Source organism: Salvelinus alpinus, chromosome 7 (assembly GCF_045679555.1).
Source record: "Salvelinus alpinus chromosome 7, SLU_Salpinus.1, whole genome shotgun sequence".
NCBI classification, from domain to species: domain Eukaryota; kingdom Metazoa; phylum Chordata; class Actinopteri; order Salmoniformes; family Salmonidae; genus Salvelinus; species Salvelinus alpinus.
In genome coordinates, this window is record NC_092092.1 from 32,651,548 (window position 1) to 32,673,610 (window position 22,063).

Genomic DNA, 22,063 nt, shown 5'->3' on the forward strand with positions numbered 1-22,063 from the left:
TTCCTCTGACACCACCTAATATATAGGTCCTGGATGGCAGGAAGCTTAGCCCCAGTGATGTACTGGGATGTACGCACTACCCTCTCTAGTGCCTTATGGTCGGATGCCGAGCAGTTGCCATACCAGGCGGTGATGCAACTGGTCAGGCTACTCTCGATGGCGCAGCTGTAGGACTTTTTGAGGATCTGGGGACCCATGCCAAATCTTTTCATTCTCCTGAGGGGGAAAGGTGTTGTCATGCTCTCTTCATGACTGTCTTGGTGTGTTTGGACCATGATAGTTTATTGGTGATGTCAACACCAAGGAACTTGAAACTCTCGACCTGATCCACTACAGCCCCGTCGATCAGCGTGGCAGATGTGTTGTTGCCTACCCTTACTACCTCGGTGCGGCCCGTCAGAAAGTCCAGGATCCAGTTGCAGAGTGAGGTGTTTAGTCCCAGGGTCCTTAGCTTAGTGATGAGCTTTGTGAGCACTATGGTGTTGAACGCTGAGCTGTAGTCAACGAACAGCATTCTCACATAGGTGTTTCTTTTGTCCAGGTGGGAAAGGGCAGTGTGGAGTGAAAGTGAAATTGAGATTGCATAATTTACTTGTTCTTGTAAGTGTTGACATGCTGAATGCACCGAGGTGTCTGTTTAAACAACTAGCACACAACTCGGACATCCATGCATACACCACAAGACATGCCACCAAAGGTCTCTTCACCATCTCCAAGTTAAGAACAGACTATGGGAGGCACACAGTTCTACATAGAGCAATGGTTACATGGTACTCTATTCCACATAAGGTAACTGATGCAAGCAGTAGAATCAGATTTTAAAAACAGGATGAAAAATACACCTTATGGAACAGCGGGGACTGTGAAGAGACACACACACAGGCAAACACTTACACATACACATGATAAGACACTCACTCTACACACACACACACACATTAATTTTGCTTCGTAGATATGTGGTAGTAGAGTAGTGGCCTGATGGAACACACTTAATGTGTTGTAAAAAGTGTTATGAAATGTAATGTTATGTAATATTTTAAATTGTATATAACTGCCTTAATCTTGCTGGACACCAGGAAGAGTAGCTGCTGCCTTGGCAGGAACTAATGGGGATCCTTAATAAATACAAAAACAAATGACATTACAGATCACAATCATTACTTTCTCCAATGGTAATATGACTTGCAGATGATATCCCTAGTGGTACTTCCCCAAATGTCTGTTTGTAAGGCCTTACATTTTGAGTGAAAAGACGTGAACTTTCTGGTTGAAGACACTTCAGTTTCTTACTTCTGACTTTTGTGAGGGTCTTTATGACTTTATAAAAACGTATAACTATTGTTTAACAAAAGAAAGTGAGACATCAACAGAGCTATGCCAGAAAAAGTTGACATTTTGGCAAGGATTCAATCTGATTTGGGAATTTGGACAATGCGCCATTCAAAGGTCATTTCCGATTGAGATGACATATGCAGCGTTTACCATGATTGTGGTCTCCAGGCCATTCCAAAACTTGAAATGTGTTGCTTTTTAGCCATTTTCATGTAGACTTGATTGTGTTTTGGATCATTGTCTTGCTGCATGACACAGCTGCACTTCAGCTTCAGCTCACAGACGGATTGCCTGACATTCTCCTGTAGAATTCTCTGATACAGATCCGAATTCTGAATGCATGGTTCCTTCTATTAAGGCAAGTCGCACAGTTCCTGAGGCAGCAAAGGATCCCCAAACCATCACCACCATTATTGACCATTGGTATAAGGTTAGCAGTTTTCTGAGTAATACACTTTTTGGTGTCATTGTGTTAATAGGAAGAACTGCAATAGAAGTCCAAAGGACCACCACCATCTTCTATCCATCACCATGGGAGTCATGACTGTGTCTGTTCTTGCCTGTGTCCTTCTCACCCTTCTAGGAACTGGAGTCCACCAAAATCTCCCATGATCATCATTGTGACACCCTAATGGTCAACCCCGTTTGAATCCAGTTTATTTGGAGTTGTCAGACGGTATTTTCAACGGACTGTTCTAATCTGTTAGTTGTGTGTTGAGCCGGGGATTTAAAATACGTTTTTTTTCTCTCCAGATATCTATCCAAGTGGGTGTACTGGACCTGACAGCAAGATACCCCATTGCTACCGATTGGTGCAGAAACAAATGGGATGGCAGCAAGCACTGGCAAGTGTCTCACTTGCAGAGCATCAAATTATCAAATTACTTCCCTTTATGGTGACGTTTTGAAAGTGCATTGAAAAGAACAACATTGGTCTTCCATTTAGAATGACCTGTTTTTTTATATTACATCTACTGATCAAATTTCTATATAGTCAAAGCTTGTACAAAATCAATGTAAACATGGATGTTTCTTTATTTAGAATTACTGCAAGTGAGATGGCGGTACCCTAGCTGCTGTCCACAGAATGAAAGAATACCAGCTTCTCCTTTCCATGGTAAAGCAGACCCAGAACCTCTCTGCTTATGCCTGGGTAGGACTGAATAATATGGCACAGGTAAAACAACCTTCACACTCAAATAGCACTTCCTCAGATAGGTCTTATTTCATACCTCTTTGATTTGGACATTAGATATGTTATTACTGCCCTCCAACAAGAAGTTGATAACTTTGAACTGTTCTTCTTGACAGGAAGGGACATTTGTGTGGACTGATGGATCATCTGTGGAAGGGTTCTGGTCCAAAAGTGTCAAAGCTCAGCAGTGGGGGAGAAGACTGTGGCACTGAACTCTCAGGCAGGTCAGTATTACAAACTTGTTCTTGCATGGTGACACTTAAGCTGGAATTCAAGCCTTAGAAGGCTGGGATTCAAATCTTAGAAGGATGGGATTCAAACCTTAGAAGGATGGGATTCAAACCTTAGAAGGCTGGGATTCAAAGCTTAGAAGGCTGGGATTCAAACCTTAGAAGGCTGGGATTCAAACCTTAGAAGGATGGAATTCAAATCTTAGAAGGATGGAATTCAAACCTTAGAAGGATGGAATTCAAATCTTAGAAGGCTGTGAACAAATACATAATAAGCAGTGAGTGTATTAACACTGTCAAACTTCAAAGTAACATATTGGTATCTGTCATTTTCCTATCTGTCTCATTCAGTGAAGTGCTGTAGTTATTCTTCTGTTGTCTTCCACTGAGACTAACAAGGACATTGTCCTCTACAGGGGCCGAGGGCTTCGATGACAAGTGTGAGTGGCTGTACCTTAGTCTCCGTGAGATTCGCTACAGGTGGAGTAGCCTAACATGACAGAGGAGTCCAACACCATCCACACAGAGTGAGAGTGCAAAGGGATTTTGCCAACATACTCTGATTTTATTTTCTGTTATCGCACGCAAACTCCTTTTGAGTTGTTTGAGGATAAAACGTGATATAATGGTAATTACATTATCATTGGTTGCCATTTTCAATTGTAACAGAAAGTTAGTCAGGTTGATTCTACAAATGCATTTTCAATTGCGTTTTCTTTATGTAACTAGCCTTAAGCTACTAACCATTGAGGCACCCACTAAAGGTTTATCCACAAACAAACAGTTCAATCCCCTTACTAACTCACAACCGACTGTTTATCCAAGAACACAGATAGGATAGTGTTGCATGTGCAGGTAAAATGAGTCTCAATACTCTGAGGGAACATTGTTAATGGTTTGCCTATTTTATGAAATATTGAAAGAATTGGTGGAATTGTTGCATCCTGATTATCCCTCAATGCTTCCATGCCTATCTCTTTGAATAAAACCTTTCAGCATCAACCTTTCTAAGGCATGGCCAATCTGTTTTACATATCACTGTATCATTTCCTATGTACTAGCTTGATTGTTAGGTGTCTGGTACCTTGTGTGAGACGTCAGACAGAAATATGATCCTCACAGCACGCATAGCATCAAAAAGGAGGGGGGAGGACGTATAGCTTCTTGCTGTAGTTGAAACCGGTCTGCTCGCTCACCAATGTGCACAGCTTATCCACGTTAACACCATTGAATAACTTGGCACAAAGCCCGGTACATTAGCAACAATGTAATAAGCACATAGAAACAACAGTGTAAAGTGAAGCATATTTTCCAAAGTGAACTTTCCAGACACATTTATTGGGCTGATAACATTACTCAAACACAGTGTATGACCATTGTAAACAATAAAACTGAAAGAAAAGGCTTCAGCTCAGAACTGCTTCCAGAATTCAGTGTGCCAAGCGTTTAAAATACTCAAGTTTTGTCATCTCTTTTTTTAATCCTCTTAATATATATTTTTAATGTTTTTGTATTTTTCTTTACATATTCGGTTTTTCAGCAGTACTGATAATTATACTATGTACAACAAAGGCCGAGACACGCATCGGTTCATCCCTTAGACAGAAGCTCCTTTCCCGTTTTTCCTTTTGTAATGACCTACTGTTACAAGGCAAGAATGTAAGGTCTCGCTCTCTTGGGTTGTTGCTGTCGGCATGCCTTGTAGGTGACGGTGATGACGATGCAGCTATGAGCCTTGCATACCTTCTCTGTCTGCACCACTAGGGGCAGTGTCTTAATAAGTCCTTAAGATCCCCCTGGTAGCAAGGTGTCTATGTACAAAGGCTAAAAGTCCCACTCAGTCCATGTGAAGAGGCTTTACGAAAGAAATGCTTCCGTGTTTTTGTATGTTTTCAACTTTTTTTTTTTTATCTCCCAAAAAAGTATCAGTATCAAAACAGGTTTCGTAATAGATATATTTGTACTGGGTGTGTTAGTTAGCATGTGTTGGACAAATAGTTGTCGATGTACGTATGAAAAGTAGTAGTCTCTTTGCAAAGCAACGCAAAGTATTTTACTTGGTTATGTTCAGTTTCTTTTTTTCTCTTTTTACAATGCCATGAAATAATCTTAGATGGGATGCAGCCTTGGTCGGACTCCAGTTGTTTACTTCCTTCTCTCGTTCCTCTCTCTCTCTTTCTGTCTGTCTTTGACTCTTGTTTCTGTGCTCATCCAAGGGAGACTACTTTAGCAGCCACTCATTCACTGGAAGAGAGGAGAGGGACAGGGTGAGAAGAACACAACTTTACTGTATATGCACTTTACACAAAATACACTTCTAGCGTGGAACCCTTTCTATCCTGGCTACCCAGCAGCTTCTATAACATTCATCATAACATGCCAACACGTTGTTAGGATTGAGGCCAGAATGCATTGTTAGGATTATTATCAATAAAATAGTATACTCTACCGGAAGACACAATTATGCATGTAAAGTAAATGAAGTAACCTTGACCATGAAACACTGAACATGTCGTGTGTATATGTAAAAAGTGTGGGAGACATTTCTATTAGTAAATGGTCAAGTAGTGTTTTTATTTATTTGATTCCCAGCACCACAGAGATATATAGATATAAGGGTGGTGTCCATGTGACTCTGGCTGAGACTCCACTCTCCGAGGGCGTCTCGGGGGGAGATGGGATATGCAAAAAACACATTCCCAATTCACTTGCGTGAATTAGAGCAAATATAAGCACCCACCAAATTCGTATTATCTTATGTTAAAATTAGCAATGTATGCTAAATAACAGAATTTCTGCAGTATCTGTTAGCATTCTGCTAGCATCCCAATGCACATTTCCCATTCAATTAGCCCACTGACCTAGCTGTGAGGGGGCTGAGTTTCCTCTGCCTTCAAGGTTTAACCTTAGATGAATAACCAATTAGATCCATTTCCCATTTAAATTATACTTTATTCCCCTTCGGCCTCACCTTGGAGATATTTACATCTTTAAACAAGTACAACTAGTGTAATTAAAGACGAGACAGCCCTGCTGCTATTGTACTGCTTCTGTTTACTCTCTGGGGGTGGGTTGGAAGGGTACAGTAGGGGTGTGTGTGTGGGTAAATGTGTGTGGGTAAAAGTGTGTGTATGTGTACTCACATTTGTGTGTGTGTATTTGTGTGTGTGTGTGTTTCAATCTCTCAACAACTGCTGCACAGAATAAGAATTTCATCTGAGAGCGAGGATAAGAGGATAAGAGAAAAGAACAGTCTGGCTACATTACAGTAGATCCTGGAAAAATAATACAATGAATAATGGGGGTTACCTCTTGCCCTCACTGTATTTACGCTTCAGGTGTAAAATTCACATTTTGTGCAGCAGTTGCCCAGATATATTGGCTGAAACAGAGGAGAGGAGATGGTAAACAGACTGCATGCAGAGTCCCTGAATAACACTGAGATGCTGAGCTGGCTTTGTAGTTATGAAGTAGGGCTCACACATTCCGCCGTTCCAACACTTGTTTTGGAAGTATTACTCTAATATCACTATAAGTAATGTACAATCACTCTTTAAAATCTATAAAAGTTAAGGCTTAAGACTATGCTTTAGGTAGTTAATACCGTTATGAGGGTCACAAGCAGACATATAGAAAATGACTAAGGTAAATGTCCATGACTCCTTCACCGCCATTTTGTATACGTCTGCTAGTCGGACCTAAATACATTGCTAACAAAATGGAGGTGGTGGGAGGACTGGAGCAGTGTTTACCTCGGTACTGGAGCTTCTGGGCCCTGTTGTTGGGACAGTCTTTGCCCTGCATGCTGAAGTTGATGTTAGTCCGGATGCAGCGGTTGTTCAGTGGTTGAACCGGGCGAACGTTGTCGCTCATACTCAGGAAGATCTGAGACGGCTGGTTCTGACTCAACAGCCGTAAGGAGTGCATCTGGAGGGGAGAGAGGGCGAGAGGGACGGGGGATTCATGAACAAAAAGAGGGGTAAAGAAGATGGAAAGGAAGAGTATGTAATGGAAGGAACAAGAGGAGAGGAGAGCAAAGCAGAGCAGAGCAGCGCAGAGGAGAAACAAAAAGAAAAGAAGAGAAGAGAGTGGAACAGAAGTGAAGAAAAGGGACTTTATTTCAGTATTAATGGGAGAAAAATCAATGTGGAGGAACATAATTGCTGTCCGACAGTCTTATGTACACTCTTAGAAATAAAAATGGCTAAGTAGAACCATATAGTGGAACCCTTTTTAGTGCTAGGTAGAACCCTTTGCAGAGGGTTCTCTACCTCACTGTTACTCTACCCACAAGCAAGCATACAAGGCCCTCCCTCGTCCGCCAATTGGAAAATCAGGTCATAACTCAGTACTCCTGCTTTCTGTTAACAAGCAGTAGCTCAAACAGGAAGAACCCGTTACTCGCTTCGTTGAGAAATGGTCATCAGAATCAGAGATTATGCTACAGGACTGCTTTGCCCACGCTGATTGGAATAAGGTTGAAGTCGGAAGTTTACATACACTTAGGTTGGAGTCATTAAAACTCGTTTTTCAACCACTCCACAAATTTCTTGTTAACAAACTATAGTTTTGGCAAGTCGGTTAGGACAACAACTTTGTGCATGACAAGTAATTTTTCCAACAATTGTTTACAGACAGATTATTTCACTTATAATTCACTGTATCACAATTCCAGTGGGTCAGAAGTTTACATACACTAAGTTGACTGTGCCTTTAAACAGCTTGGATGGCTTTAGAAGCTTCTGATAGGCTAATTTACATCATTTGAGTCAATTGGAGGTCTACCTGTGGATGTATTTCAAGGCCTACCTTCAAACTCAGTGCCCCTTTGCTTGACACCATGTGAAAATCAAAAGAAATCAGCCAAGGCCTCAGAAAAAAATGTGTAGACCTCCACAAGTCTGGTTCATCCTTGGGAGCAATTTCCAAACGACTGAAGGTACCACGTTCATCTGTACAAACAATAGTACGCAAGTATAAACACCATGGGACCACGCTGCCGTCATACCGCTCAGGAAGGAGACGCGTTCTGTCTCCTAGAGATGAACGTACTTTGGTGCGAAAAGTGCAAATCAATCCCAGAACATCAGCAATGGACCTTGTGAAGATGCTGGAGGAAACAGGTACAAAAGTATCTATATCCACAGTAAAACAAGTCCTATATATCGATATATCCTGAAAGGCCGCTCAGCAAGGAAGAAGCCACTGCTCCAAAACCGCCATAAAAAAGCCAGACTACGCTTTACAACTGCACATGGGGACAAAGATCGTACTTTGTGGAGAAAAGTCCTCTGGTCTGATGAAACAAATATATAACTGTTTGGCCATAATGACCATCGTTATGTTTGGAGGAAAAATGGGGAGGCTTGCAAGCTGAAGAACACCATCCCAACCGTGAAGCGTGGCAGCATCATGTTGTGGGGGTGCTTTGCTGCAGGAGGGACTGGTGCACTTCACAAAATACATGGCATCACGAGGAGGAAAATTATGTGGATGTATTGAGGCAACATCTCAAGACATCAGTCAAGAAGTTAAAGCTTGGTCGCAAATTTTATATATTCTTAATTCCAATCCTTAACTTAGATTTGCGTGTATTAGGTATATGTTGTGGAATTCTTAGATATCACTTGTTAGATATTACTGCACTGTTGGAGATAGAAACACAAGCATTTCATTACACCCGCAATAACATCTGCTAAACACGTATATGTGACCAATACAATTTGATTTGAAAGTGTCGTGTAATTCCTATTGGAATCCAACCAGAGTTAGGATATGCAACAATTTAAACTTTTAATTACCCGCAACCTGCATTAAGAATGACTGCTAGGATAGAGAAGATTGCTAATGGAGACTACCGAAATCACCTAAACTGGAACAACCATCTCGGTTGTTCCGGGTGCAATAAGTCCAACTACTAACAGATTGGATTAGTTTATAAAAATGTATATGTTATTTATCTTTGTGTAGCATAATATTAACCAACCAATCAATGTCCATGCAAAAACACAGATATTGAAACAACCAATTCTGAAAATGACCTGCAATAAAGCATGCTTGTAAAAATGATGGGTGTGGTTTTGAGTGTTTTTCTCTAGAAAGAGTAAAAATTACATACATCTCTGGCTATTAACACCAACACTGTTTTTTTTTTACATCATCTTACAGAGTTAGTTCACTCAGACTCCCTTCTATTCTTCTATTCTCTGCTCAATAAAATCACAGACAATACTTATTTGAAAGATAGCAATGGCAAAGATATCAACTATGTCAGTACTGTCTATGTACAATGGGAATACCTGATTCTTGTAGAAATATTGTACCCATAGGTACAGTTTAAAACATTTTCACGTCTATCTTTTTAAATTTATCAGATTATTCAAACTCCTGATGTTAAATTTTAAACACTGAGGTAAACACACTTTATTTAAAAAATGGTTCTTAGGATGAAAACAGTTCTTGGTAGAACCCTATCCCTCCTCAAAGAACACTTTTTTTCCAAGAGTGTATCTAAGCAGTAAGGAGCTACTTTAGAGACACACCTGCATCCGTGTGATGTACACTGGCTTGTTCATCAGGATCCACGTGGCCGTCTCAAAGCACGGCGGGATGGTCATGGACCCGTCGTACGTGATAAAACTAGAGGTTTCTGGGTAAATCTCCTCGATGTTCAGGCCTGTCAGTAGATACGCATCATCTGGAGATGGGCAAGATAGACAGGTTAGAATTCAATAAAACATCTTAATATGTCATTATAGCAGATTTCTTCAGTCCTGGGCCTGGAGAGCTACAGGGTGAGCATGCTTGTGTCCTAGCTCAGGTCCAACTCAAGCACTTATTAGTTGAATTAGATGCATTTGTGCTAGGCTGGAACAAAACCCTGCACCTCCTGTGAGTCCCTAGTTCCAGAATTGTAGAACACTGTATTGTAGACTTGTATCAATCACATTTCATGTCCTCTCAAGCTAATTTTGTTTTGAATTTACATTACATATTTGTCTTCCAGTCTCAAAACACATTACATTACATCCACTCTAACCAGTATGTTTGTCATTTGCATGTACAAGTTTTGCAGATTGCTCATTTCACATTGAGCTGGTTTCCCTCCAACTGTTTGACAGGCTGTTGGTATAGCAGACTGCATCACAAACCCCTTTTATGCAAAGTACTTCCCTCGTCAGGAATGTAATTAGAATTACTGCATCTCTCTCTCGCTCTCCCCTCCTCGCTCGCTCTCTCTGTCTGTCCATCCCTCTCTCCATCATTCTCTCTCTCTTTCCATCTCTGTCTCCATCTCTCCCTTGGTCTCTCTCTCTATCTCTCCACACTCCACTAACACACTCTCAATATGTTGTCATCTGTTGTGGTTTCAGTTTATAATAAATGGGAGCCAATTGCACTTTGTTTGTTGTGACGAGGTCACAGTAGCTGCTCCCTCTATGCTAATGTAGACTGGCACTAGGACTTTCGATGCTATTCACATTCACACAGCGTATCTATCTAGACTAGAACAACAAACATCAGCATGCTCACCAGCCCCTATCCTACAGGTAAGATATAGACATCCTGAAAGGTAAAGAAAAACAAAAAAGCCAATCCTTAATCTGTGAACATCAATCATGTTCTCTTCCATTACCACCTCACTAAAGCTGCCCCTGCAGTCCTGTTACTCCCGCTCCGCTATCACACATCTCTGGTAGCCGTGTAGGCATTAATAATTCCGTTCGGATGCTGTGTGTGTGGGTGTGCATGTGAGTGGGTGCGTGGAGAGGGATTTGAAAATTACATGGCCTGGGCAAGCAGAGCTGCAGGCTGAGAGAAGGGTATGCCTGAGGACTCCTGAGGTTGAGGGGGCGGTGTGTTTGTGTGTGTACGTATGTATAAATGTGTCTGTGTGTGTGAGTGAGTGTGTGTGTGTGTGTGTGTGTGTGTGTGTGTGTGTGTGTGTGTGTGTGTGTGTGTGTGTGTGTGTGTGTGTGTGTGTGTGTGTGTGTGTGTGTGTGTGTGTGTGTGTGTGTGTGTGTGTGAGTTTATGACAGCTTCTGAGACCTCCAATCCACTGGGGGTCACTGTGTTTATTCAGTCTCTTCTCAATCCCATTAATCCAATTATGGGCCTCTCTTCTCAACCGTTGCCCCAGATGATCTTAGCAGCCATTTCCAATATGGCTATCCAGCAGCCCTAGTTGCCTCTGCCTGGTAGCCTTCTGGAGGAAGGACCTGTCTACTGCGGATTCTGTAGCTACTCTTTGACTTTCCAATGTGTCTTCCATTATAGTCTACATGTGCATTTCTACTTACTTTTATATGTTATTCTTGTGATGGTGTCCCTGTTCAACATTCGATTCAGGAATGCATTTGAAGTCTCCGCAATCTGGAATACAATAGAAGAGAGAGTCACTGTTACAGGCTTTGGTTTTTTCATTTCTTTTTTAAGGTTTGACTTTAGCACGTACTGTATATCACTTTAGCAGGTTAGGCGCACCGATTGGTGTCACCTTGTTAGTCAGTATGTGTTACACCTGTGCTGGCTTGTCCATCTCGTTAGTCGGAAGGCGTTTCACCTGCGCTTGCCCAGGTGATATTTAAGAGTGGCTAGGCCAGTGCTCCAGTTGTCTTGATAGATGTGGAGGGTCAACACCTTTACTTAGCTTTATTTTTTTAGGGAGTGGATCAGCTTTAATATTGCAAATAAATTGTGGCTTCCATCAATGTAATTGTGTGTGTGTGTATATATATATATAGTACCAGTCAAAAGTTTGGACACACCTACTCATTCCAGGATCTTTGTTTTTCTACATTGTAGAATAATAGTGAAGACATCAACACTATGAAATAACACATATGGAATCATGTAGTAACCAAAAAAGTGTTAAACAAATCAAAATATATTTTATATTTGAGATTCTTCAAAGTAGCCACCCTTTGCCTTGATGACAGCTTTGCACACCCTTGAATAAGTAGGCATGTCCAAACTTTTGACTAGTACTGTATACTGTATATTGTATATATTGTTTTCTATTTTCCTCTATTTTTCCCTTATCCTACCTCTCCTCCCGTAATTGGAGTAAAGTAATGGGCAACAACACTTAGACTTCTACTTCCAGCTCATACATACTATATACATTTTACGGACACAGTATATATTACAATAGTTATCTTTTGTTTGTTTTTAGTCCCATCCTTCAGCTCCACTCAACCCCTCTCATCTGTCTCTGAAGACCATCCAGTTTTGCTTTCTATTTGCCATACATTTTCAACTGTGCTGTTTCACAAAAGTTCTGAAACTTTCTATTCTCGTAATTTCTACAGATTGTAAATTAAAGAAGCATTTTTGCTAAGAGTAATATTATATTATTGATCGATTGACTATGACTTTTCAGACTATGCCCAGTAGTGCTATTTGCAGAGTTAACTCCAGGTAAATGTTGCAATTCCTGAACATTGTTGCAATTCCAGCCATTCCTGAACCTGAGACCAAAAACAAGCTGCATATGGACAGTACCAAAAACTAATTATCTACTGATTCTGTCTCTTCACAGCACAATGTGTAGAGCTGGGATGGTTGTATTTCCCATACATATAACATTATATTGGTTGCAAGAATATTATATAATAGTTTAAATAAAAAAACTCAAAGTTTTGAATCCGGCGTCGATTTTGTATCAGTCAACCATGGCATATAAACCATGTGCCATGGAACCAGAACATTGAAAATCTCTTCTCAACTATTTTGCAATCTGTATGGCACAGCTGTCCTTAAATGAAACTGGTATACTTTCTTTTTTTCACAATTTTCTTCAACCAATTTTGGTCTTTAATGCAGAGCCGACAGATAAATTCCTTACTTTTTCCCCGTTCCACTTGCCTCTTCCATTTTTGCAGTAATGCTGCAATTAGTTGGTTGTAATTTTGGATGGAGCAGACATTTCTATTTATTTGTGTTAGCTGCATTGTGACATAACTAGTCCTATTTATGATATCATTTACAAAGATTACAATAAAAATAACGATATTTTAATATTTGTTATAATATTTGTTCTGTCTTTTCTGGTGGAATAAACTGAAATTGCAACTAACTTTCTATGGCTTGTTTAAAAAAAAGCAATATTTTGGAAATTATAACATTTTCAAATAACCGAAAGTGAGAGGTTGTAATCTGAATAAAGGGAAAAGGGCCATTCTTGAACACGGGTGAGCCATTCTTACTATTACTATGCTATTACTTTACTATGCTAGAGAACCAGTTCAGATTTAAGTATAGCTTTGAATGACTGAAGCCTTTAGTGAGTCTAATGATTTAATATCTCATCAGTTCTGCCTTCCGAATTCTTATTTATTATATAAATAGGCCCGTTTAATTTTGTCTGACTTGGCGTTCCAAATAAAATTGAATATTTTTTGCTCTTTTAATTTAAAAATCAAATAGTTTGGTGTAGGAAGGGCCATAAGCAAATAGGTAAACTGGGATGTGACTAAAGAGTTAATCAGGGTGATTTTTCCACAAATAGACAGGTATTATCCTTTCCATGATACCAAGATCTTACCTATACTGAACAAAAATATGAATGCAACAAGTTGAAAGATTTTATTGAGTTACAGTTCATATAAGGAAATCAGTCAATTGAAATAAATTCATTAGGCCCTAATCTATGGATTTCACGACTGGGCAGGGGTGCAGCCATGGGTGCAGCCAATCAGAATTATTTGTTTTATTTTTTATTACAGACAGAAATACTCCTCAGCACCCCTCCATCCCATCTCAGACGATCCTGCAGGTGAAGAAGCCGGATGTAGCGGTCCTGGCGTGGTTACATCCATCTTCCATTGATGAGATAATCTCCTAACTTGCTTTGCCACACACAGAGGCTTTATAACTGTAGTGGTGCTTTGATGACTTGTGATTGGCCGACAACAACAACAAGCCACATGCGCCACTCAGCATAAGCTATTTTCATTGAGCAGTGGAGAACATACTATACACGTTTTATCCACAACTCTCTGTCCATCGTCGTTGTAATCGACTGTGAAGCCAAAATGTTCCCCAACTGGAGATTTAAACGATAATGGAGGATCCTCCAAATCTGGTTTATCGATCCCACCCCTTGCCATCTACTGTTCCCCGCTGATCCTCACAAAAGGGTCATTTGAATTCCGACATTTAAGATTCAAATTTTGATTGCAACATGTGCATAGGCTGTAGTAGTTTTAATGAACTAGCCTGGTGTTTTTTTCAGCTCAGATCTACTCACGAGGCAATGGCATACAATGCAGCGTAGGCTGCTTAGTGTTTATTTTTTATGATGTATTCAATCTGGTTCACAGTTCGAACCGAATGCCCCGTACCGAACGGTTTGGTATGAATACGTGTACGGTTACAGCCCTAGTTACTTATGTCTTCTTGTGTTTGCTTAATGTTCTGAGAACATGACTTTAAATAGAACCATGAAGAAACCTGCATAAAACGTTATGCTGAAGTACTGAAATTCCAACAAATGAACACTGTTTCTTAATGTTCTCTGAACACATGTTCTCTCTCTCACCAAGCTCTAAGAAAAATATGGTTCTCAGAACATTATGTGCTAGCTGGGCCTGAGCTGCTTTTAGCTGTCCTGTAGTGCCCTAACTGCAGTCTAAACACCCAGGTGTCCACAGTCAGCTTGGAACACACTTCTCAGTTAAAGATGAGCCCTCTTTGACCCCAGCCCCAGCATCCTAGCCTGTCCTCCATATGCACTCCTCCTCACAATTCTAATTGTCAAGATGTCTTGGTGGCAAAGTGATGAAAAAGAAATGGATGTCCCTCGTCGAGTCTTTCTTTCTCTCTTATTGGAGAATGCACCTAGGGGGTATTCTGCAGGATGTAACTAGAGAGTACTCTCTAATGTGTGAAGTAAAAGTAAAACAATATGGCTTGATGTCAATTCAACACAGTCACAACCTAGATAGTCAATTACAATTGACAAAACTTTGCCAGGTATGTATGGCCCATGCTGAAGGTGACTCAATCTCCATTTAGTGTCTATCTCCACAGCTTCACTATGTCCTCCTCCATTGGGAGTCTGTTTCCACAGGTGATCCCACACAATTACAGTCCCCAATTGTCATTTCTAATGGCGGCTCAGGACACTGACGACCGAAGGAAACCCTTACTGGAAGGGTAACACGGTGTGTGCACAGGTGTGAATGGTCCCCTGGAAACCAGAAATTGGTTCCTTGCGATACTGAAGGACACCCTCATTTCCCATCTCTTCAGCGGCTATAACAATGAGACAGGACTCGTCTGAGAGCCTTAGTTAAACAAGCTACTTCAAGATGGCTGGAGTTTGGCATCATTACCAGGGAGGGGCAGGCTGAGAAGAACTGGAGTGGATGAGAGGGTGAAGTGTTGATTGATTTCAGGATGACGTACCTCTCTGTCTGTTATAGTGGTGGGAGTGAGTGTGGGTGTGTACATGAAAAAAGTAATTACATTTGGTGACTGCTCAAATTACAACTTCTACCACTACACATGTGGCTCATTCAAATATTTTGGGGCGTGGTTTGGTCACAGCTCTTTTGGTGCAACTGTGAGTGAGATTGTCATTCCAGTTGATCTAATCTGTTGTGTTATACATGATATATATCTCTATGGCCAGTGACTGTGTTTTGTGAAAAGTTCACGTTAATTGCGAACGGTTGATTAAGTTAGTAGTTCTCAATTCTCTCCTCGGTGACATCCAGCCGTTCCAGAGCTAGGACACCTGGTTTAGCTTAGGGAATAAACACTAGTGTTGGGGAACTGATGCTTTCACCAAATTGTGCAGAAAACGGTTAATTATTCAGAGCTTCATTATCGGTTCACAATGCACATTAGTGACGTGTGCTGGTCAGCAATAAATAGCAGCATGTGGTTATCAGATAGACGTTTTTTTTTTTAAACTGTTTTTATCAAAACTACCATGGGGCAGCGATAAGTTGTTGTCTTTAGTAGCCTATAATCAGTTGGAATACCAGGTTTCCATCTTACGTCATGCTTCACTTTTTTGCTTTCAAGTTGACTATTCTTCAAAAACGGAATCTATTACATTATTTAGGATGCTTAAGACAGAAGCTTATACTATACTAAATGAAACACATTATTTGAACAACAGTGCTGCAGAAAGTGTGGTTTCACATAAAACAATTTTCTAAATAGTGTGTCTTCAACAGGATTGGACCTCGTTCCCTCACGATCCAGAATGTTCCATAGTGCCCTACAATACCTGCTATGCTACCAGTCATAGCGAGTAAAACATTTCTTTTTGTTACAGTCTACTTGCTAATGTATACCTGAAATAGCTGCATTTTATCTAGATACAATACTTTGCAAAAGTATCTTGTATTTGATTTTGATACATTGGTCTGTTTGGTATTTTGTATTTGTAACAAGATCTATCTTTTGCCCATATCTGAGAGATAATTACACTGTGAATCTGGAACTGATGCAACGTGACACTATGCCAAGTTAATTAGCCCGCAGGTAAATCCACAGGAGCCTATTCACAACTCGAATGGATGTCCTCGGGTAAATCACACTGTAGTTTCTTTGAAAATAATGATCTTTGCTGCATAATAGTCTCTATTTGTCTTTTCACACGTTCATATGAAGAAGACTTTACATACAAACTCAAGCTTCTCACAATTGATACATTGAGGCCCATTGTGAGGTCAACGTTGGAGTTGTGAGAATGCCATACCCACCTTCATAAATATAGACACTATGACCAGTCCGTTGGGGCTCTTGGCTGCCTCTGTGTAGTTTGTATACAGCTCGTGGTTGTAGTGTATAAGTTGAACCTGGAGATGAAAAAACAAATGTCAGGAAAACATCTCTCTCAAGTGGCCTCACACACATAGACTGTATTAATGGTCATCGGGTCTGGTCTTGAGGAGCTCCAGTGTAGAGGCTTCTGTTCAAGCCCAGCACTAACATAGCTTTTTCCACATAATAAAGTTGTGCTGAGCAAAGACGAATCAGTTATGTCTTAAACAAACGCACTTCACACCTACAAACTCTTCAGAGACCAGGGTTGGTTGGCTTCCACTGTTCATATCTTCTGTTTTGTCAGCCTTTTGAAGTCGTGTCGAGGAAGGTGTCAGTAAAGTTCTACCCACACCTTTATGGTTCTACAGGTTCTTAATGATGTGTTTATGTGGGCTGTGTCTATGCACAGCTAGCTCAACTTGTGACCTATACAATAACAACTATTCAAAGAGAAGCCCACACTGTCTTTCACCAAATGTCTCTGAAACCCAAAGGAACTGCCGAGAAAGTTCTCACACAATACTGTTACTTCCCATATTTTTCTACTTCTCTTGAATCTTGCACTAAGTGGAAAGATGCTGTGTGTTTGCAGATCAACAAAGGGTATTCAGAAGTTGATTCTACCCCATACATTCTCCCTGACCTCTCCTCAGACTTTCTTGAGTTAGCGGTATTGTTGCTGGACCTTGAGTCCGTGTTTGGTTGTTGTCTGAGTCTCTAGTCATGTTGCATTTCTAACCTATAAAAAGTTTAGTGGTTGTTTCTTTCATCACATATATGCCTAGGACTCAAGAAGGATTCAGTTTGAATGATAAGCTAAACAATAATGACAATAATACCCTTTTCTAATATAATAATTTCTCAAATGTTCCAGCCCCCTTCCATCTTCCATCACACCATAAAGAGTAGGCTACTTATGGGGTAGTCCGATACATGTTTGAATACAGAATTGGATATGAGGACATCATATTATCTTTATTTGAATGTAATATTATGTCAACTACAAATGAATCATTCCTGATCTGATTACAAATAACTAAGAAGTTGACATTTTCCCAGATCGTTCTCCCTCTTCCTCCCCTTTCCCGGCATGGTGGCAGGCAGCAAGATAACTAAACAAATTGTCAGAGGATAGTAATTAAGCAGAACTCTAACGGGGAGCCGCAGAGCGACAGTTCAACTATAAAAATAATCAAGGTGATGGGAAGTGATTAGGAGCCACGCTGATTTGATGAGAGAGAGAGAGAGAGAGAGACTAGGCTCCCCAACTCCCCCAGCAGGAGATTGGTAGAAAGTTTAGTTTGCGAGAGGTGAAGGCCTGGGTGAGCTGTAGAGGAGTTACATCACAGACACTGCCAAGAGCAACACACAGACAGACTGAAGGGCTGGGAAAGTAGTAATGACAAGGAATGAGAGAAAAAGAGTGAAAGGGGAGAGAAACAGACAAAGGACGGGGTAAAAGAGTAAAATAATAACCATGACCTTACACACACAAACAGGCATGCATGACCACAAAGAAACAGCAAATGGTGAAGTTCCTGTCATCAGCCATTAGTTTCCCACTCTAACCCCAGGTGTTCTGCCTGTTATCATGAGAGCCAGAGAGACTCTGTCAGGGCCGAGAGGGGAGAGAAAGAGAGAGTGGTTGGAGAAAAAGAAAGAGAACAAGAGATAGAGACTAAGAGAGAGAGAGAGCGAAAGAGTTTATGTATGTGAAAGAGTGACAAGAGAAAACGAGGGAGAAAGAGGTGTCAGGGTTGCGTGCCCAGCCAGTGTTGCTCTGGAGTGGGGTTCTGGGAGGCTCTTTATGGCGTGATGGCTGGACTAGGCCCGGGTTTGGGGAAATATGAAGACAGCAAGTCGATAGCAGAAGAGAGGTGGACAGTGCTAACAGAGAGAGTGAAAGGTGCTGGGCTGGAACTGATTCTCCCCCCTCCCTCCTCCTCTTCCTCTGGATGAATTGGGTTGTAGTCTCATAAAGCTAACACACAGACAAGCTCAGTGTGGCACAGCACAGCAGGGCAATCAGCCCCTGATTACTACAACAGAGCTAGGGAGGACAGGACAGCCAGGCTGGGGGAACATAACATAACCACCAACAATACTTTTTTCTCTCTCTCTCTCTCTCTCTCTCTCTCTCTCTCTCTCTCTCTCTCTCTCTCTCTCTCTCTCTCTCTCTCTCTCTCTCTCTCTCTCTCTCTCTCTCTCTCTCTCTCTCTCTCTCTCTCTCTCTCTCTCTCTCTCAATCTCAATTCAATTGACTTTATTGACATGGCAAGTTCATTATTACTTACATTGTCAAAGTATACATATCGAAAAATAAAAATAAAATATATATGTATATATATACAAAATATATATATATTTATATATAAATAAATGGTGGAACCAACAGTAATAATAATAGTAGTAGTGGACATGGGATTACCATTAACAGCAACTACAACAACAATATTAATCAGAACAACAATACATTAAATCAATGGTAGTAGACCAGTGTCAACATGACTTGAGAAGACATATGACCTGGTATGAAAGACAAAACAAAACTAAGCTAAATGGGAAATATTATCAACATTACTTTGCATTTTTCACTGGCTGTCCCTCAGGTTGTGGCAGGAGGACACATATTTGGCTGCCAAAACTGCACATTTTGGCTTTTCACCCAATAAATATATTTTTTTTTTTAGTTTTATAGTTTCAAATTCTTTGTATTGAGTTATAATTTTGAGAAAGAAATATGCTCTTAGGTCTGAGTATTTGTCACAGTGTAGTAGGAAATGCACCTCTGTCTCTACCTCTCCCCTGGAGCAGAGTGAGCACAGCCTGTCCTCTCTGGGCAGCCAGGTTTGTCTGTGACGACCGGTCTCTATAGCCAGACTGTGCTCACTGAGTCTGTACCTAGTCAATGTTTTCCTCAGTTTTCTATCAGTCACAGTGGTCAGATAGTCTGCCACCATGTACTGTCTGTTTAGAGCCAAATAGCATTGAAGTTTACTTTGATTTTTTGTGGTGTCTTTCCAATAGGTTATATATTTTTCTTTTTGTTTTGTGATGATTTGGTTGGGCCAGATTTTCTGAGGGCTGTCCCGAGGCTCTATGGGGTTGGTTTGGGTTGGTGAACTGAGCCTCAGAACTAGCTGGCTGAGGGGACTCTTCTCTGGTTTCATCTCTTGACATTGTAGAGCTGTGTGATAGAATGTTTTGGGGTCACTTGTTTTTAGATGGTTTAGATGGTTAGATGGAATTTCAATTTTGATGTTCCTTTTAATGGCATAGAATGCTCTTCTTGCTTTGTCTCTCAGCTCATTCACAGCCATGTGAAAGCTACCTGTGTTGCTGATATTTAGTCCTAGATATGTGTAGTTTTTGGTGTGTTCTAATAGAACTGTGTCCAAATAGAATTTATATTTGTCATCCTTATTTCCCGACCTTTTTTGGAATATCATTATATATATATTTTTTTTGGTTAACGGTCAGAGCCCAGGTCTGACCGAACCTGTGAAGACGATCTAGGTGCTGCTGTAACCCCTCTTTAGTGGGAGACAGCAGCACCAGGTCATCTGCGTACAGCAGACACTTGATTTCAGTGTTGTGTAGGGTGATACCAGGTGCTGCCGATTCTTCTAATGTTTTTGCCAATTCATTAATGTAGATGTTAAATAATGTTGGACTTATTGGGCAGCCCTGTTTCACTCCACGCCCCTGAGAGAAGAAGTCTGTTTGCTTGTTGCCAATTTTAACCGCACATTTGTTTTTAGTGTACATTGATTTAATAAAATCATATGTTTTCCCTCCAATACCACTTTCTATTAGTTTATAAAAAAGACCTTCGTGCCAAATTGAATCAAATGCTTTCTTGAAATCTACAAAACACGAGTAGATTTTGCCTTTGTTTTGGTTAACTTGTTTATCAATTAGAGTGTGGAGGGTGTAAATGTGGTCTGTTGTACGATAATTTTTTAGAAATCCAATCTGGCTTCTGCTCAGGACGTTGTGTTCGTCAAGGAAATGATGTAGTCTGCTATTTATAATACTGCAGAGAATTTTCCCCAAGTTGCTGTTAACGCAAATTCCTCTGTAATTATTTGGGTCAAATTTGTCTCCATTTTTATAGATTGGTGTGATCAATCCCTGGTTCCAAATATCGGGGAAAATACCTGCAGTGAGGATAATGTTGAAGAGTTTGAGTATAGCCAATTTGAATTTGTGGTCTGTATATTTGATAATTTCATTTAAAATACCATCAGCACCACAGGCCTTTTTGGGTTGGAGATTGCATAGTTTTTCCAATAATTCTTCTTCTGTAATTGGGGTATCCACAGGATTCTGATAGTCTTTGACTGCTAATTCAAAGATTTGTAATTTTTCTTGTATATCTTTTTGTTCTGGGCTCTTTGTTATATTGCTGTAGAGGTTTGCAAAGTGATTTCTCCACATATCCCCATTTTGGAAAGCCAATTCCTCATGATGAGGTTTGTTTAATTTATTCCAATTCTCCCAGAAGTGGTTTGATTCTATGGATTCCTCAATTCCATCCAGCTGATTTCTAATGTGCTGTTCCTTTTTTGTTCTTAGGGTGCGTTTGTATTGCTTCTGTGTTTCCCCATATTGAAGGCGTATATTTTTGTTGTCTGGTTCTCTGTGTTTTTGATTAGATATATTTCTCAATGACTTTCTTAGATTTTTGCAATCATTATCAAACCATTTTTCATTATCTGTTATTTTTGGTTTGCTCTTATGCTTCTTTAGATTAGCCAAGGAGGCTAATTTGTCAAATATAAAGTTTATGTTCCTAACGGCCAAATTTACACCTTCATTGCTGAAGGAGAATGTTAAGGCTAAAAAGTTGTCCAGGAGAGATTGTATTTTTTGGCTACTAATTGCTTTTTGGTAGATGTCTGTACTGTTTGCACTCCATCTATAGGCTTGTTTAGTACCATGTAATTTATTGGGCCGTGATGCTTCATGGTTGGGTTCTGCTCTTCTCAGATACACTGTGATTTTACTGTGGTCTGAGAGAGGTGTTAGTGGGCTGACTGTGAAGGCTCTGAGAGACTCTCGGTTTAGGTCGGTGAGGAAGTAGTCTACAGTGCTGCTGCCAAGGGATGAGCTGTAGGTGTACCTACCAAAAGAGTCTCCTCTCAGCCTGCCATTGACTATGTACAGACCCAGTGTTCGACAGAGCCTCAGGAGCTGTACTCCGTTTTTGTTTTTCACTTTGTCATAGTTCTCTCTCTCTCTCTCTCTCTCTCTCTCTCTCTCTCTCTCTCTCTCTCTCTCTCTCTCTCTCATTTTCCCTCTGCCTCTCTCTCTCTCTCTCTCATTTTCCCTCTGCTCTCTCTCTCTTAGCAGAGGTGTTAAAAGCGGTGATGAAACTAGTAGCAAGATATGTACAGCACACACACTCCATCAATGTGCAGTTGATTGTTCTGTTAGAAAATAAACCAATAAACATTCTCCAACTGAGAAGTAAGTCTGAGATTCAAATGGAGGAAAAAGGAAAGTGACCATTCTC

At 40.5% G+C, this 22,063-nt stretch overlaps 1 protein-coding gene and 1 pseudogene across 1 annotated transcript in view; one reads left to right on the forward strand and one right to left on the reverse strand.

Moving 5' to 3' along the window:
* Window positions 1–1,866: 1,866 nt before the first annotated feature.
* On the forward strand, window positions 1,867–2,742 carry LOC139581864 (alpha-N-acetylgalactosamine-specific lectin-like; annotated as a pseudogene).
* Window positions 2,743–4,077: 1,335 nt separating this feature from the next.
* Window positions 4,078–22,063, reverse strand: part of LOC139580836 (carbonic anhydrase-related protein 10-like) — a gene marked incomplete in the record, with an annotated part of 315,977 nt that continues 297,991 nt past the window's right edge. Inside the window, 5 exon segments of the mRNA XM_071409901.1 lie at window positions 4,078–5,004; window positions 6,513–6,687; window positions 9,303–9,457; window positions 11,061–11,133; window positions 16,482–16,577. Coding sequence (XP_071266002.1) covers window positions 4,982–5,004; window positions 6,513–6,687; window positions 9,303–9,457; window positions 11,061–11,133; window positions 16,482–16,577 — 522 coding nt within the window.